At 42.1% G+C, this 17,718-nt stretch overlaps 1 protein-coding gene across 1 annotated transcript in view; it reads right to left on the bottom strand.

Annotated features, from left to right (window-relative positions):
• The window catches only part of LOC105509836 (laminin subunit alpha-3-like), a 60,435-nt gene that overhangs the window by 21,975 nt on the left and 20,742 nt on the right, over window positions 1–17,718 (bottom strand). Inside the window, exons 6-8 of the mRNA XM_011939330.1 lie at window positions 2,326–2,372; window positions 926–1,025; window positions 207–259 (exon numbers count right to left, since the gene is read on the bottom strand). Coding sequence (XP_011794720.1) covers window positions 207–259; window positions 926–1,025; window positions 2,326–2,372 — 200 coding nt within the window. The remainder of the gene's footprint in view (window positions 1–206; window positions 260–925; window positions 1,026–2,325; window positions 2,373–17,718) is intronic.

Raw genomic sequence — 17,718 nt, 5'->3', positions numbered from 1 at the left:
ACAACATTTTATACAACTACAGAATTCACTAATCTTCAAGATTGAAAACTGGCTCGTTGTATAATAGGAAGCAGTGTAGCCAGGATCTGGAAAGGATTACCATGCACTGCAGAATGACAGAGGTACTAACACACACCCCCAGAAACCCCACAAGCAGTTGCTGTAACATTCTGCTGTTGTCACATGAAAACTTGGCCCACTTTTACCTGCCTACACTCTCCAGTTCCACTCACTGTTCCCGCCTTATGGCACTGGCATTCTGTGGAGATAAGAGAGCAGCCTTAAACCAAGGGAGACACAAAAGACTGTTCCTGGCTCTGGAACATCACACAGCTGCACACGCCAGCGCAGTTCAATGGAATGAGAGTTTGCATCGCTGAGGCCTAAAATTGGATTGCTTTCTGAAGTTGGCAGAACAGACCAATCCATACTATCCATCTACAAAAAGTGACGGCTAGTTTATGGCTACTCCATGACAAAAGTTGCAACATCATGGGATTTTTGAATGATTCCAATGCCAAGGTAATTACTGACATGCATGCATGGAAATACATTCTATTCAAGGTTATTCAGTATCCTGAACTTGGTGTTTTTAATTCCTTATACTGGCTTCGATATAAGCATAAAATTAAAGTTAAACCAGAAAAAGTAGATTATAAAAACAAGGACATAAAAACCATATATCAAGTAGCTGCCTTCTCAAACAACAAAATACATACAGAAACAGGCTAGAAATCCCTTGCTGAGATTTTGAAAATGACAGAAGTTCTGTCAAAAGTGGAGGGAGAACATCAGAACATTACATAGGATCTTGTCACATTGAAGTGATTCAACAAATAGCTCTTGTGTGTGGGTTTAGTCACTGGGGCAGAGAAAATTAAGAGAACATTATAATATAGTAAATTATGATAGATAAGAAACCTACCTGAACATCCATTGGGGTTTTCTTTGTCCAGATTCCAATACAACGGTTTGCAGATGCTGCACGTAGGGCCTTCAACGTGAAGTTTGCATGGGCAAGACCCCTTTCAATGAAAATCGAACAAGCATTTGACATCTTGGAATTAAGACGTGTTTTCAAACATGTGTGCGAGAAAAGACTTGTCACAGAAATATATTTTGGTCACAGAAATATATTTTGGTCACGAAAAGTAATTAAGTGTCTCCAGGGGGAAAAAAATACTGGGTTGATTTCAACAGTCTGCGAATTGCTTTTGTTTATTTTTATTCATTTATTTTTTATACATGTAATCCGCATTTGTGGTTAAAAAGAAATTGGAAAATACGGAGAAAGAAAATTTCAAAATCACTCTTATTAATAGCATTGTCAGTGTCTGTTGATACTGTTACAGCAGAGACTACCAATTTAAATAGAAAAAATGTCTGAATATTTAACATGTTGAAAATCAGTACAGAATTGTTTATCTGAGAGTGCTTTGGTAATATGCAAGATTCACGGCCTTGCGTCAATGTCATCAAGGCTTACAGGAAGGATGGCAGAACCTCGTTCACTCCATCCATTCTGTGCCTGGAAGTCGGCATCTCTAGGCTCTGAGGCCAAGAAGACAGACAATTTCTAAATTATCTTAGAAAATTGCTCAGAATAGGCCGGGCATGGTAGCTCACGTCTGTAATCCCAGCACTTTGGGAAGCCGAGGTGGGTGGATCACCTGAGGTCAGGAGTTCAAGACAAGCATGGCCAACATGGTGAAACCCCATCTCTACTAAAAATACAAAAATTAGCTGGGTGTGGTGGGGCGTGCCTGTAATCCCAGCTACTCGGGAGGCTGACGCACAAGAATCGCTTAAACCCAGAAGGCGGAGGTTGCAATGAGCTGAGATCGCAGCACTGCACTCCAGCCTGGGCGACAAGAGCGAAAAAAAAAAGGAAAAGAAAAAGAAAAAAATTGTTCAGAATACCACGGTATTGTGCTTGGAATAATATAAAATAAATTGTAATTATTTTGTACACAGCCAACTTTATTTAATGTGCCCTTGGCCATTGATTTTCTCAATGGTATTAATTATGTTTGTCAGACTTAACGTGCAGGGCTCCACAGAGGCAACACCCTCTGAGTAAACCACAAACCTGCAGTAAGAGTTAAACTCTAGGACTCCAGAGTAACAAGTTTAAATCTTATTCTTTAGTTTTCGAAAAAAAAATCACAAAATCACATATGCTCTTTGAAAAACAACAATGACCTCTTTAAGCAATTTAGCCTCGGGTCTTATTTTAATTTCTGGAAGTGCCCACACTGTTAGTCCTTAATATGTATCAGAATAATGGAGATAGTTAGAATTGCAACCCTTTTATAGTCTACTTACCAAATTGGAGTCAATGGTACCAGCTGGGTCACAAGCACTGCTGGAACCTGAATATGATTCAGAAATTTTTAAATTATCTGGTAGTTTGTTTTTCTCTTTGTTTTGATGTTTCAAGTTTTAAAAAGTTTTGTTTTCAAAAACAGTGTATCTACATTTATATTTTCGATAGATGTGTGGCAAAGTCTGCATGCAATTCATAGTCAGGCATCTTGAGTGACATTTATGGTTCTTAATTTCCAAATTACCTCTTTGGCCACTGAACAAATCTCTATCCTGTCTACTCATGATAGTTCTCTTCTAATTGCTGATGAAGAAGGAGATTAGGGAAAGATTCTAAAATTTTGAGCATCATTAGTATTGTCCAGAAGAGGGCAATATTGTACCAAGAGATTTTTAATTGCCCATTTAAAAGAAGTTCAAGAATTTCTAAGTACATCTTTAATTATCACACCTCCTTGTTCCCACCTGTACTAAAGTTATTTATAAAATCAATTGGTTTGTTTTCCTGACTTAGTATAACACTATAAACCAAATATAATCTCTCTTCAATACATTGCGATCTTGCAATGTTTCAGTATTACAATTACACAGTGTTTGAACTGGGTAAGTCTGTTCTGAGTCTGGTTTTTCAAATCATTTAAATAAATCCATAATAGCATCTTGTTTCCTTGCAAATTGTTCCTTAACCCTATTGGTTTTGTTTGTTTCTGTCTGCCTCAGCTTCCCCTTGATGATCCTAATTCTCTCTCACTCTTTCTTGAGACAGGGTCTTGCTCAGTCCCCCAGGTTGGGGTGCAGTGGCACGATCATAGCTCACTGTAGCCTCCAATGCCTGGGCTCAAGTGATCCTCTCACCTCATCCTCCTGAGGAGCTGGAACAACAGGCATGCACCACCATGCCTGATTACTTCTAAAAATATTTTCTAGAGGCTGGGAGTGGTGGCTTACACCTGTAATCCCAGCACTTTGGGAGGCCAAGGTGGGCAAATCACGAGGTCAGGAGATCAAGATCATCCTGGCTAACACGGTGAAACCCCATCTCTACTAAAAATACAAAAAATTAGCTGGGCGAGGTGGCACGCGCCTGTAATCCCAGCTACTCGGGAGGCTGAGGCAGGAGAATCGCTTGAACCCATGAGGCAGATATTGCAGTGAGCTGGGATCGTGCCACTGCACTCCAGCCTGGGGGACAGAGTGAGACTCTGTCTCAAAAAAATAAAAAATAAATAAAAATTCTAGAGACAGAATCTCATCATGTTGCCCAGGCTGGTCTCCAACTTCTGGCCTCAAGCAATCCTCCCGCCTAGGCCTCCCAAAGTGCTGGGATTACAGGCATGAGTCGCCCTGCCCTGTCCTCTCTTTCTTTTCTGATGTTCTCCTATTCTCTGCATTTTTCCGTAATACTCAACGCCAACTTCCAGCTGTTTGTTTTCCATGCCCAGCCTCGGGTTCCTCTCCAGGACACAAACGTTGCCATCCAGCCCTGGGATGATTGTGGCTGCTCAGCTTCTCTGCCGGGCAGCCACAGCACTTCCTTCTGCTCCTGAGGCCCATGGAGGTGAGCAGACCCATGCAGGATACCGTCACATCCTAGGGACCTTCAGGCCTTTTGAAAGGCAAGCACCCCCTCTGACTGCCTGCTGCAGCTTCCACCCTCAAGGAAACCTGGTCTCCAGAGGATTCTGGTTAGGAAGATTCTGGGAAATGAAGTCAGTCTTGTTTTCAAAGGGCAGGAAGGGGTCTGAGAAACCACATTCTCCTGATGGATAGTCTGGGTCAGCCTTCCACAAACACCTCTTCACAGTAGCAAGAGTCCTCTGAAATTGACAGGAGCTACTGGTCTGTTCTCTGGCTGCACACACCAGGGAACTCAGGGAAACTTGTGGACATCTCATTTCTGTCCCCTCTACATGAGCAACCCTTAATCTCTCCTATTAATGGAGGGATGAATACCAACCACATCTCATAGCTGTAGGCTTGGTTTTCATCTCCCACTCAGTGCACTCTCTCCAAACTGCATAGACTCTAGTGCATCCCACCGGCCTTCCCCAACACCTGGGCTGAAGTGTGATGACACGGTCCCCCAGAAAGACAGAGGAGGGCAAGGAGAGAGGCCTGAAACACAGCAAAGGTCCTGCTAAGCCTGCTGCAAGGGGTTCTGTTAGAAACATTACAGTGCTGCTAGCATTAGCACCACAAGCTGGGAGCGAGAGAAGGCAAGATGCCTCGGGACAGAATACAACAAATGGCCCCTTTAGCTCAAAGGAGTCACCTACGCCACAGTGCTATCCACAGAAAACTGACATGTGAACCAAGAAACCCACATGTTTAGCACATGGAAATTTACATCCTTTTTAGTTAAAAAAAAATCATTTCTGGATTCTGTTGAGGGTACATATATGATATACGTGTTTTCAAACCAGACTTGAACAGGGGAGGAACCAGGCAGACTAGATCTGTGAAAGCAGGATGTAGGGGTGGCCAGTGGTGGGTCTGTGGGGGATTTGCAGGCTTCTCTGGGAGGCTGGCTGCACACGCTTCAGAGAGGAACCAGACCTCCAACTATCTGCTGGCTTCCCTACCTTGGCAGTGGGGGAAATCATAGGCTCCTGAGAGACACCTGTCACACCGCTGTCCTGTAACTCCTGGCCGACATTCACACTGTCCAGTCACTGAGCTGCAGGGCATCTGGTAGGATCCAAGGGCCGAACACCAGCAGGCTGGATGAAAGAATTCAATCAGACTCAGGCGGGGGTTGCAGGTATAGGAGGGGGAAGAACCACGTCCCTGGGGCAGAGCATGAGGGTGGAGCCAGAAAGACCCAAACGCAAGTTCCAGCTCTATCTCTTATGAGATTGGGAACCTGAAACAAGCCACTCAACTGCTCTAAGCCTCAGTTTCTCCTTCCTTAAATGGGAGTGATGCTAACTTTTATTTGATAACTTGTTGTGAGGGTTGCATAAGATAATACGTAAAAGAGCTGGGGACAATGCCTATCACAGCGAGCACTCAATAACTGCTAGTTTTTATTGCTGTCATGAATTTCATATTCAGCAAGATTTTCAGGTGCTGGGTGATGCTTTTGGGGATTCTGCTCACCTACAGAAGCTGGTATTCGTAGGAGGAGGATGCAGGGAACAAATGATGGGGGATGTGACTCACTGGAGGGCCACTTTAATTCCATATCCCACTGAATATTCCATATCAAGTGCAAGCCATTCCCGGCCAGATCAGCCTACAACTGTCCCTGTTCTTCTCTGTCCTCCTCTCTTTATACTTATTTTCTCAATGTCTAGTGTAGTTATATAGTCATGGAAAAAATGGTACAGACAACATTGAAATAGATGGGAAAGGCATCCTAGTTTCCTCCCTCCCCCAAGCTGTTACCATGATCTTTGGCTAAGTGATGAATAAACATGTGTGGATGGAGAGAACAGATGCTGGCCATTCATTCTCCTCTTGACCCTCTTCCCACTGGGTCAGGTCCCTACTAGCCTCTATGAGACTAGACTTCTATGGGCTGGAGTTGTACAAGGTCATCCCCATTTGCATTGCAAAAACCCTTCTTCTGGAGAGGGATGAGCAGTGGAAATGACCTGACTGACTTCTCCGGCTGAAGAGTTCTACATCTTGAGAACTGAAAGAAACTAGAGAGAGCATCTCATTGAATCCCATTATTACATGGTGAAGTTCAGAAGTTAAAGGGCATTTCTAAAGTCAATGGATTAGTCCCTAACAAAGGGCTTTAGTCTTTGGAGTCAGACACATCTGGATTCCAGTACCAGCTGTGCCACTTAACAGCCCTGCAGTCACGGCTAGTTGCTTAGCTTCTTTAAGCCTCAGTTTCCTCTTCTGTAAACTGGAGCTGATAATAGCACCTACTTTAGGAAGTCATCAGAGAATCATCAGCAATAAAGCACTGAGCATGATGCTTTGCACAGCCAAAATGCTCGGGAAGTGTTCACGCTTATTAACATTATTCTAATTACCCAAGTCCCCCAGTGCGTGGGGAGGTGCTTTTTACACTTTCCCATACTGAGTTAACGAAAATCAATGAGTTGGTATATCTGACTTCCAAATTTATATCCAGTGTAGTGTACGCAGTAAAAGATACAACCTGTTTGCAAGGTTTCAAAACTTCCATGCTAGTTGGGAGCATGGGAAAGAAAAGATTCATAAGGTAAAGCCCCAATTCTGGTGATTTATTTACAGGTAGACTTGGAATCTAAGCCTTGGCCCATGGGGCCCCCACAGGGACGAAACCATGTTATTTTCTTTCTCTCTGACGGCCCAACCCATGTGGGGTGAATTTCTCTGAAACAGATATTTAGTAAATGATGGTGAATGACAGAATTTACCTGAGCTGTCATCGGAAACATAAAAGAAACTCTCACTGATGGAGGGGAACTTGGCTAGTTTACTCACTTACAAATTACCTAGGAGTTTCAACAGCCTACGTGACTTGTTCAGAGAGACACAAGTAGTTGCAGACTCACAGAATTTACCACCATTTCACTTTCCTATTTTATTTTAAGTCATCCATCCAGCAGACGTTGATTGAAGGCCTACTGTGTTCAAGCAGCACCCTTGCTAGGTGTTATGGTGGAGGTAAATGTAAAAACATGTATAGTTAGCCTTCCATATCTGTGGTTCGGGATCTGTGCATTCAACTAAACACAGATCAAAAATATTCAGAAAAAAACACAACTGAAAAATAACAAATATAATACAAATAAAATAATAATGCGATATAACAATTATTTATGTAGCATTTACATTATTACGAGTAATCTAGAAATTTAATATATATAGGAGGATGTGTGCAGTTTATTTGCAAATACTGTGCCATTTTATTTTATTATTTATTACTTATTTATGTATTTTGACACAGAGTTTCGCTCTGTCACTCAGGCTGGAGTGCAGTGGTGCAATCTCGGCTCACTGCAAGCTCCGCCTCCTGGGTTCACGCCATTCCCTGCCTCAGCCTCCCGAGTAGCTGGGACTACAGGCGCCTGCCACCACGCCCAGCTAATTTTTTTGTATTTTTTCAGTAGAGACGGGGTTTCACCACATTAGCCAGGATGGTCTCGATCGCCTGACCTCGTGATCTCCCCGCCTTGGCTTCCCAAAGTGCTGGGATTACAGCCATGAGCCACCACGCCTGGCCATACTGTGCCATTTTATATCAGGGACTTGAGTATCCTTGGCTTTTGGTGTCAATGGATGGTCCTGGAACAAATCCCCCATGGATACTGGGAGTTGACTGTATTCCCTGATCTCAAAGAGCTAAAAATCCAGAAGAAGGACTAGAGAATGATTGACATAGAACAAAGCTCTCCCACAAGACACTACCCACTCCATACAAAGCATGCCTAATGCTCCCCTAGCTATTGGCAGACAGAAGGACAAACACTCAGATCTCCTATTGCCATTTTCACCTGTCTTTCACCATGGCCCATGGTCCCAGATGGCCTGTCTGCAGAGGTTAAGTCTCTACCTACTGGTAGAATTCTGAGGAAATGTTCTTGGGTTCTACAGTGGTTAATTTTGTGTCAACTTGGCTAACTATGTTGCCAAATGGTCAAACACTAGTCTAGATGGTGCTGTGAAGGTATTTTTTTAGATGAGATTAACATTTAAATCAGTAGACTTTGAGTAAAGCAGATTATCTTCCATCATGTGAGTGGGCCTCATCCAATCAGGTGAAAGCCTTAAGAGAAAAAGACAGATAGATGTCCACCAAGGAAGAAGGAATTCTGCCTACAGATTGCCTTTGGACTCAAGCTACAAAACCACCTCTTGACTGCATCTCCAACCTGTTAGCCTACCTTGCAGATTTTGGACTTGCCAGCCCCTACAACTATGTGAATCAATTCCTTAAAATAAACCTCTCCCCATCCACACACACACACACACACACACATGCACACAATATATATGTACATAGATAAGTAGATAAGATGTATTGCTATATCTATATTTTAAGTAGATAAGATGTATCGCTATATCCATATTTATCTATGTGCCTATCTATCTATCTAGAGAACCCTGACTAATACAGATTTTGGCACCAAGAGAAGTATTCTTAGAGGACCAGAATTTTTTTTAATTCATAAATACAGGTAGGGTCTCACTGTGTTGTCCAGGCTAGTCTCAAACTCCTGGCCTCAAGTGATTCTCCTACATTAGCCTCCCAAAGTGCTGACATTATAGGAATAGGCCACCATGCCCAGCCAGGAACAGAATTTTAAGAATAAATTCTCTGAACTGGTTTGGGGGTTTCTGGAATTGGTTCTCTAAATGACTAGATTTAGAGGCACTAATGAAATTAGTGAAGAAAGCACTGATAGTCATTGGTGTGATGTGGTAATAGAGATACACAAAAATATCACTATTAGATACTCCTAATCAAATCATTATGATAGGCAGGGGTCTAGGTGACCACATGTTTGATAACATAGAACATTTCTGTCAAACTAATGGGCATAATGGGCTTGGTTGGTTGCTCCTAATTGGGCTGGACAAAGTAGGGAAAGAAAAGGAGTTGAGGGATTTGAATTCCCACTCAAATGCAGCATAAATGACCTGAAAGTTTCTGTGTCTTCCCAGAAAGAAATCCTTATCTCCTACAGCCTCAGAGCTGAGACTGCAGAAAACCAAACCAAGAATCTTCATCCTGCGAGTGTCTGAATTGCAATGCAAGTTAAATTCCAAACCTTGCAGAGGATCTGCTGTTAAAGTGGGGGCATAGATTGGGAAGGAATGGGACTTTGAAAATTGGTTTGGGGACATATGGGAAGATCATGATGAAGATGGGGACACTGAACCCCTAAATTCCAATGAGTCTTCTTTGTCAGAAGAAGCAACTGCACCCCACCATGTTTGAGCAGGTTAACCCTGCTTTGCCTGAGAAAGCTGTAATGACCTCCCCTGAGGGAGCCATCATGGAAGACCCTACCGGTTCTCCTCAGGACTCACCTCCATCGGACTTTCCTTATCAACTGATAACTGGACTCAAATCCCAGCAAGCCCTGAAAGGTGAAGTACCAAGTATGACCCATGAGAAGGTACACTACACTTCAAAAGTACTAAATGATTTTTCCAATTTAAACAGACAGACAGCTCTCTGAGGAATATCTGTGAGAATCGATATTAAGGGTGTGGAAACTGCTGCCATCGAATTGGAAAACCTAAGTACAATGGGGGTAACTGGGCCCCAGGTTGGTGGCAGCTAAATGGTGGCAATAAACCACCAAAAGCAAGGTGGGTGTGGTTACCATAATGGACAGCAGAGTTGAAACAGCAGTCAGAATAGTCCAACTCAGAGACCTGTGCTGACTAGTTGATCATGGTGTTCCTGGGAGTGAAATAGATGGGAAGTCTAGCAAATTCTGACTTGCTTTGTAGAAGTGGAAGAGTTCTAGGTCAAATGAACAAGTCTAACTTGAAACATGAAAATAGAGTCATGTCCCCTCAATCAATTCCCAGACCTGAGCTGGTTTACAAACCCAGAACTCTTTGAACGAAGGGGAGAGTAGATACTATGTGGAAGAACTCCACTCCATCGCCAAACATTCATGAGGTAAATCTTTCTCCTAGCCTTTTCCAAAGAGACCCATAGCCTTTTACCAAAGTGACTGTAAGGTGGCAAAAAGGAAATAATCAGATCTTTCTATTCTTTCTATTATTGGACATCAGCTCTAAATTGACACTAATTCTAGGAGACCCAAAATATCACCGTGGCCCTCTGGTCAGAGTATGGTTTTACGGGGGTCAGGTGATCAATGAAGCTTTAACTCAGGTCCATCTTATAATGAGTGCAGCGGGTTCCTGAACTCATCCTGTAGTTAGTTCCCCAGTTCTGGAATTCATAACTGGAATATACATCCTCAGCAACTGGCAAAATCTTCACATTGGTTCCCTGACCTATGGAGTGAGAGTTATTATGAGGGAAAAGGCCAAGTGGAAGCCGTTAGAACTGCCTCTACCTAGGAAAATAGTACAACCAAAAGCAATACATCATTCCTGCAGGAATTGCAGAGATTAGTACTACCATCAAAGACTTGAAAGATGCAGGGGTGGTGGTTCCTACTGCTTGCCCATTCAATTCATCTATTTGGCCTGAACAGGAAATAGATGGATCTTGGAGAATGACAGTAGATTATTATAAACTTAACCAGGTATAACTCCAATTGCAGTTGCTATACTAGATGTGGCTTCATTGCTTGAGCAAAATAACCTATCACCTGACACCTGGAATGCAGCTGTTAGTCTGGCAAATGCTTTTTTCCTTCACATCTTGTAGTAAAAACCAACAAGCAGTTTGCTTTCAACTGGCTAGGCCAGCAATATACTTTTACTGTCTGTATCAGGCTATTCTTGTGTTACTATAAAGAAATACCCGGGGTTGGGTAATTTATGAAGAAAAGAAATTTAATTGGCATAGTTCTGCAAGCTGTACAGGAAGCATGGTGCCAGCATCTGCTTCTGGTGAGGGTCTCAAGGAACTTACAACTCATGGCAGAAGGTAAAGGGGAGCCAGTACATCACATAGCAAGAACAGAAGCAAGCTAGGGGGAGGTATCACAGCCTTTTAAACAACCAGATCTCAGGTGAACTCAGAGAGCGATCTCACTCACTATCAGAAGGACAATACTAAGTCATTCATGAAGGATCCATCTCTGTGACCCAAACACCTCCCACCATGCCCCACCTACAACATTGGGGATCAGATTTCAACATGAGGTTTGGAGGGGGCAAACATCCAAACTATATCACTGTCCTACATCAGGGATCTATCAACTCTGGTCCTGTGTCATAATTTAGGTCGCAGGGATCTTGATCACCTGTCCCTCCCATAAGGCATCACATTGGTCTATTACATTGATGATATTATGCTAATTGGAGCTAGTGAGCAAGAAGTAGAAACTACTCTAGACTTATTGGTAAGACACTTGGGTGTCAGAAGGTAAAAATTAAATCCAATAAAAAATCCAGAGTCTTCTACCTCAGTTAAATTTCTAAGGGTCCAGTAGTGTAAGTCCCAGAACAACGGAAGGTTCTGCAGCAGGTCCAGGCTGCTGTGCAAGCTGCTCTGCCACTTAAAGCATATGACTGAGCAGATCTAATGGTGCTTTTAAGTGTCAGTGGCAGATAGGTATGCTTTTTGGAGCCTTCAGCAGGCCCACATAATTGAATCACAGTAAAAACCCTTAGGATTTTGGAGCAAAGCCCTGCCACCCTCTGCATATAAGCCATCCTCTGCAGAAAACTTTTTTGAGAAAGAGCTTTTCACTTTCTACTGGGTCTCAGTAGAGACAGAAGGCTTAATCATGGGCCATGAAGTCACTATGTGATGTGAGCTGACCATTATGAACTGGGTGTTATCTGACCCACAAAGCCATAAGCTGGGCAAGCACAGCAGCATTCCGTCATCAAGTGGAAGTGGTATATGTAAGACTGGACCCAAGCAGCCTCTACACAAGTAGGCTATGCAAAGAACGCCATGCTCCACACACCTGTTACATTCCACATCTCCAGCATTATGGGGAGTTCCTTGTGATCAGTCGACAAAGAAAAAAAACAGTTAGGCCTGGTTTAGACCAGGTACTGCATGATATGCAGGCACCACCCAAAAGTGGACAGCTGCATCAGTTTTTCACCTTTCTGGGACATCCTGAAGGACAGTGGTGAAGGGAAATCCTCCCGGTGGGGAGAACTTTGAGCAGTGTGCTGGTTGTTCACTTTGCTCGGAAGGAGAAATGGCCAAATGTGAAATTACATATTGATTCATAGGCTGTGGCCAATTCTTTGACTGGATGGCCAGGGACTTTGAAAAAACATGATTGGAAAATTGGTGACAGGGAGATCTGGGGAAGGGTCTGAGTGAAAACCCTCTCTAAATGGCTAAGAAACATGTCCTATGTGAATGCTTCCCAAGTAGACAGGAGGATCTGTTCTGTGGATACCAGGCAGCCTCTGTCCCATCCACTTCTATCATTATCCAGTGGGCTCACAACAAAGTAGCCATGGGGGCAGGGATGGAGGTTATCCCTGGGCTCAGCAAAATGGACTTCCACTCACCACAGCTGAGTCCCCAATCTGCAAGCAGCAGAGACTAACACCGAGTCCTCAATACGGCACCATTCTCCAGGGTAATCAGCTGGCTACCCGGTGGCAGGTTGATTACTTTGGACTGCTTCTATCACGGAAGGGGAAGTGTTTTGTTCTTACCGGAATGGACACTTACTTGGATACAGAAATTCCTTCTCTGCATGCAATGCTTCTGTCAAAACTACATTTGTAGACTTGCAGAATGTTTTATTTACTGTCATAGTATCCACATAGCATTATTTCTGATCAAGGAACTTGCTTCACAACAAATGGAATGCAGCAGTGAGCCCATGGTCATGGAATTCATTAATCTTACCACTTTCCCCACCATCCTGAACAGGTGGCTGAATACAACAGTGGAATGGCCTTTTGAATACCCAGTTACAGTGCCAGCTAGGTGGCAGTACCTTGAGGGGCTGAGGCAAGGTTCTCCAGAAGGCAATATCTGCTCTGAATCATTGTATCACATCTGGTTTCTCTGATAGCCAAGATTCACAAGTTCAGGAATCAAGAGGTAGAAATGGGAGTGGCATCACTCACTATAAACCCTAGTGATCCACCAGCTTCCAGTCCCAGCTGCCTTCTGCTCCAGTGGTCGAGAGGTCTTAGTTCCAGAGGAAGAAATGCTTCTACCAGGAGACATGACGATCATTCTATTGAACTGGAAGTTAAGACTGCTACCCGGTTTCCTCATTTCTCTGACTCAACAAAGATAGAAGCAATTGTGTTCCACTAATTACCAAGGGGAAAATGAACTGCTCTTCCAAAATGGAAGTAAGGAAGAATATGTCTAGAATACAGGAGATGACTTAAGGTGTCTCTTAGTATTACCGTGTCTTGTGATTAAAGTCAATAGAAAACTACAACCCAATTCAGGCAAGACGACTGATGTCCTAGACCCTTCAGGAATGAAGATTTCTGTCACTTCCCCAGGTAAAGAACCATGAGGTGCTTGCTGAGGGCAAAGGGAACGTGGAATGGGTGGTAGAAGAAGGTAGTTACAAATACAGTTTGAGTATCCCTTATCCGAAATGCTTGGGACCAAACATGTTTTAGATTTTTTATTTTTTGAGATTTTGGAATATTTGCATTATACCTGATTGGGCATCTCAAATTTGAATATTCAAAATCCAAAATTTTCCAATGAGTATTTGTTTTGAGCATCATGTCAGCACTCAAAAAGTTTTGGATATGGGAGCATTTTGGATTTTGGTATTTGGGATGTTCAACTTATACCAGCTATGACCATGTGACCTGTTACAGAAATTAGCATTTGCAATTGTAGTGAGTATTTCTTCCTATTTTGTTATGAATATGTTTTTTCTGCATATGTGTATGTTGCATGTATGTGAAACAAAAATCTTTGTTTTCCAACTGAACAGCAAAAAATCAAATAATGTGATTTAAAAGTGGGCAAAGGATATAAATAGACATTTCTCAAAAGAAGACATGCAAAAGGCCAACAAGTATACGAAAAAATGTTCAACATCACTAATCATCAGGGAAATGAAAATCAAACCCACAATGAGATATCATCTCCAGTTAGAATGGCTAGCATCAAAAAGACCAAAAATAGCAAATGCTGGAAAGGATGTGAAGAAAAGAAAACTATTATACATTGTTGGTGGGAATGTAAATTGGTACAGCGATTATGGAAAACGGTATGGAGGTTTATTTAAAAACTAAAAGTAGAACTACCATATAATCTAGCCATCTCACTGTTGAGCATCTATCCAAAGAAAAGGGAATCAGTGTATCAAAGGGATACATGTGCCCCCATGGAATTTTTTAGGCTCTAAAATGCAGATAACTTTTTTTTCAACTTTTAATTTAGGTTCAGAGGGTATACGTGTAAGTTTGTTAGTTATATGGGTAAATTGCGTGTTGCTGAGGTTTGGTATTTGAAACCAAAAAATCGCCCAGGTACTGAGCGTAGTACCTGATAGGTAGTTTTTCAGCCTTCACCCACCTCTCATCCTCCTCCCTCTAGAAGTTCCCAGTGTCCAGTGTCTATTGTTCTCATCTTTATGTCCACGTGTACTCAATGTTAAGCTCCTACTTATAAGTGAGAATGTACAGTATTTGGTTTTTCTACTCCTGTGTTAATTTACTTAGGATAATGGCCTTCAGCTGCATCAATGTCACCGCAAAGGACATGATTTCATTCTTTTTTATGGCTGCATACTATTCCATGGTGTATAAGTACCGTATTTCCTTTATCCAGTTCACTATTGATGGGCATCTAGATTGATTCCATGTCTTTGCTATTGTGAATAGACTTGTATGCCCATGTTCACTGCAGCTTTATTCACAATAATCAAGATATGAAGACAAACTAAATGCTCATCAACAGATGAGTGGATAAACAAAACGCGGTATATATACACAGGGGAATACTATTCAACCATAAAAGTGAATGAAATCCTGTTACTTATGGCAACATGGATGAGCCCGAAGGACGTTATGTTAAATGAAATACATCAGGAATAGAAAGATAAATTCTGCATGTTCTCACTCATATAGGAGCTTAAAAATTTTGAGTTCATAGAAGTAGAGAACAGCACAATGGTTAATAGAGGCTCAGAAGTGTAAGAGTGGGGATAGAGAGAGATTGCTTAATGGATACGAAACTACAGCTAAGTAAGAATGCATTCTAGCACTCCCTAACTCTGTAGGGTGAATGTGGTTAACGATAATTTAGTGTATATTTTCAAAAAACTAGAAGAGAGGATTCTGAATGTTCACAAAACAAAGAAATGAATTTTCCAGGTGACAGATATGCTAACTACTGACTTGATCATTACACACTGTATCTACATATGGCAATATCACTCTGTACCCCATAAATATGTACAATTATTATTTGTCAACTAAAAATAAAAGGAAAGTCATCTTTTGTTTTCTTCACTCTCTCATCTCCTTATCATTCAACCTAAGATGTATTGACTTAATACCACAGTATTGAAGTTACAGGATATCAAGGGGAAGCTCGAACGTTACCCAAGGACTTTATTTCTTCTTCTGGGGAAAGGGTTAGTGCATTTTCAATTGTATACAGGATAGTTGTATCATGTTACTCAGAATTGTGTCTTGTTATACTCTTTATTGACGATTAAGTACGGTTTCAAGAAATGTATATGAGTGCCAAGTTGGCGAGGCAAGAACTAGTGTTGGGTAATTTTATATGTCAACGTGACTAGGCTATGATGCCCAGATGTTTGGTCAAATGCCAGCCTAAAGGTCACTGTGAAGGTATTTTTTAGACAAGATTGACATTTAAATCAGTAGATTTTGAATAAAGCAGATCATTCTCCATCATGTGGGTGGGCCTCATCCAATCAGCTAAAAGTCTTAAGACAAAAAGACTAATGTCCCCTGAAGAAGAGGGAGGAATTCTGTCTCCAGACTGTCTTTAGACTTGAGCTGCAGAATCAGCTCTTTTCTGGGCCTCCAGCCTGCCAGTCCAACCTACAGATTTCAGACCTGTCAGCCCTCACAATCTCATGAGCCAATTCCTTAAAATATATATATATATATATCTTTCTCTCTCTCTCTCCCTCTCTCTCTTTCTCCATATGTACACACACACCTCCAATTGGTTCTGTTTCTCTGGAGAACCCTGGCTACTACAGGCTTGTTCTGCTATTTCTGCCCTAAAGGAAAGTGAATGCAGAGAGGAAAACATCCGTGCGGGCATTAGGGTAGCTGCCTGGAGCGCAGTGGTGGCAGCTCCACAGCATAAGGAGGGTGACACAGACACTGGTCTTAGGACCACAGGGGTTGTCTGGGGAGCCAGAAGACCCAGTTGCTCTTTGGAGGTAAAAACAAAGGCTTGACCTTAAAAGCATTTGCAGTGTTTTAAAATTGTGAATTAATCTGGCAACACACTTCTCATTTTAATCCAACTATTAGTAAAAACTGCCAAATCCCAAACACCAACTCAAGCATTGGCAGCCCTTTTCTCACTCTTGGAAATACTATAAGGCTTTAAAAATATTTCAATTCTGCTCTTTGTTTTGCTCCAGGTCCTTTGGAGTTTCTGGAGTATTTTACTTCTTTTTGTCTACTCCTCATTGTTTCTGCTTTAAGAAACTTACTCTCAAGAAGAATATAAAATAAGAATCACCAAAAAAAGTCTTTAAAATAATGATCATAAAGATCCTAGAGGACAGGGGCTTGTCTGTCATGGTCTTGAATGTCTTCCAGGATTAAATGTAGCCCTGTTCCACAGTACCTGCCAAATAGCTGGTTGTTACATGAGAGAATGAGAAACTACTGAAATCCTTCTTCAGGTCCAGCCCTGCATAATTCTTGATATGTGTTATCTCACTGTATCTTGCAACATTGCTATCAGACAGGTATTGCCATGAAGAGTGCCTTCCTCTTCACCTGCAGTAATAAGCTCATGAGCGAAACAACACTATATCTCTCATTGGCAACATATTTATAGGACTTTTCTAAAGAAAGCCCTGATACCACAACCCAAAGGCTACATCAGACTCTAATGGGGATGGTTCTGGGCCCTGGGTCAAGTCACATGGGTGGGGCCGGGGGAAGCTGCACTTCCAGGTACCTTCAGTTCATGTCATGAAAGGACCACCCGTTTCCACATTGTTGCCTTCCTACCCCCTGTTCTGAGTACTAGCTAGCTGCTGCCTAGCAAGCTGCTCCAGAAAAGAAAGGGGAATAGGAAGGAGGAAAAGAGGAAGAGGAAGAGGAAGAAAAAAATGAAGAAGGGTAGGGGGAAAAGGAGGAGAGGAAGGCAGGAATGAGGGATAGGGAGGAGAAAGAGGGAAGAGTAAACCCCCTAAATAACCAAATTAACAGTTGTATTCTGTGGTCGAAGACAGAGTCAAAAAACCCATAAACATAAATATATATTTTATACACATATAGACAATTCTCCAATATGGTCTCATATATATATTAATTTGATTAATTCCCCCAAAAAGAAAACCACAGGGCACTTCAGTGAGTCAAAGTCAAAATGAAAAAAATACTGCATTGTACTTAGAAAAGTCTGGAGTAAATTAATTTAATGCAAAACATAAATCCAGGACTGCAGTTGGCAAAAGCAGCTTAAAAGGGTTTTAAAATTCTCTTTAAAGAAAATTTTGAATTTTTTTTTTTTTTGAGATGGAGTCTCGCTCTGTTGCCCAGGCTGAAGTGCAGTGGTGCAATCTTGTCTCACTGCAACCTCTGCCTCCCGGATTCAAGCAATTTTTGTGCCTCAGCCTCCCGAGTAGCTGGGATTACAGGCATGTGCCACCATGCCCAACT

Source organism: Colobus angolensis, unplaced genomic scaffold (assembly GCF_000951035.1).
Source record: "Colobus angolensis palliatus isolate OR3802 unplaced genomic scaffold, Cang.pa_1.0 Scaffold18, whole genome shotgun sequence".
Taxonomy (NCBI): domain Eukaryota; kingdom Metazoa; phylum Chordata; class Mammalia; order Primates; family Cercopithecidae; genus Colobus; species Colobus angolensis.
Note: the sequence above shows the minus strand (reverse complement) of the source record. Positions and strands in the feature narration are given on the sequence as shown.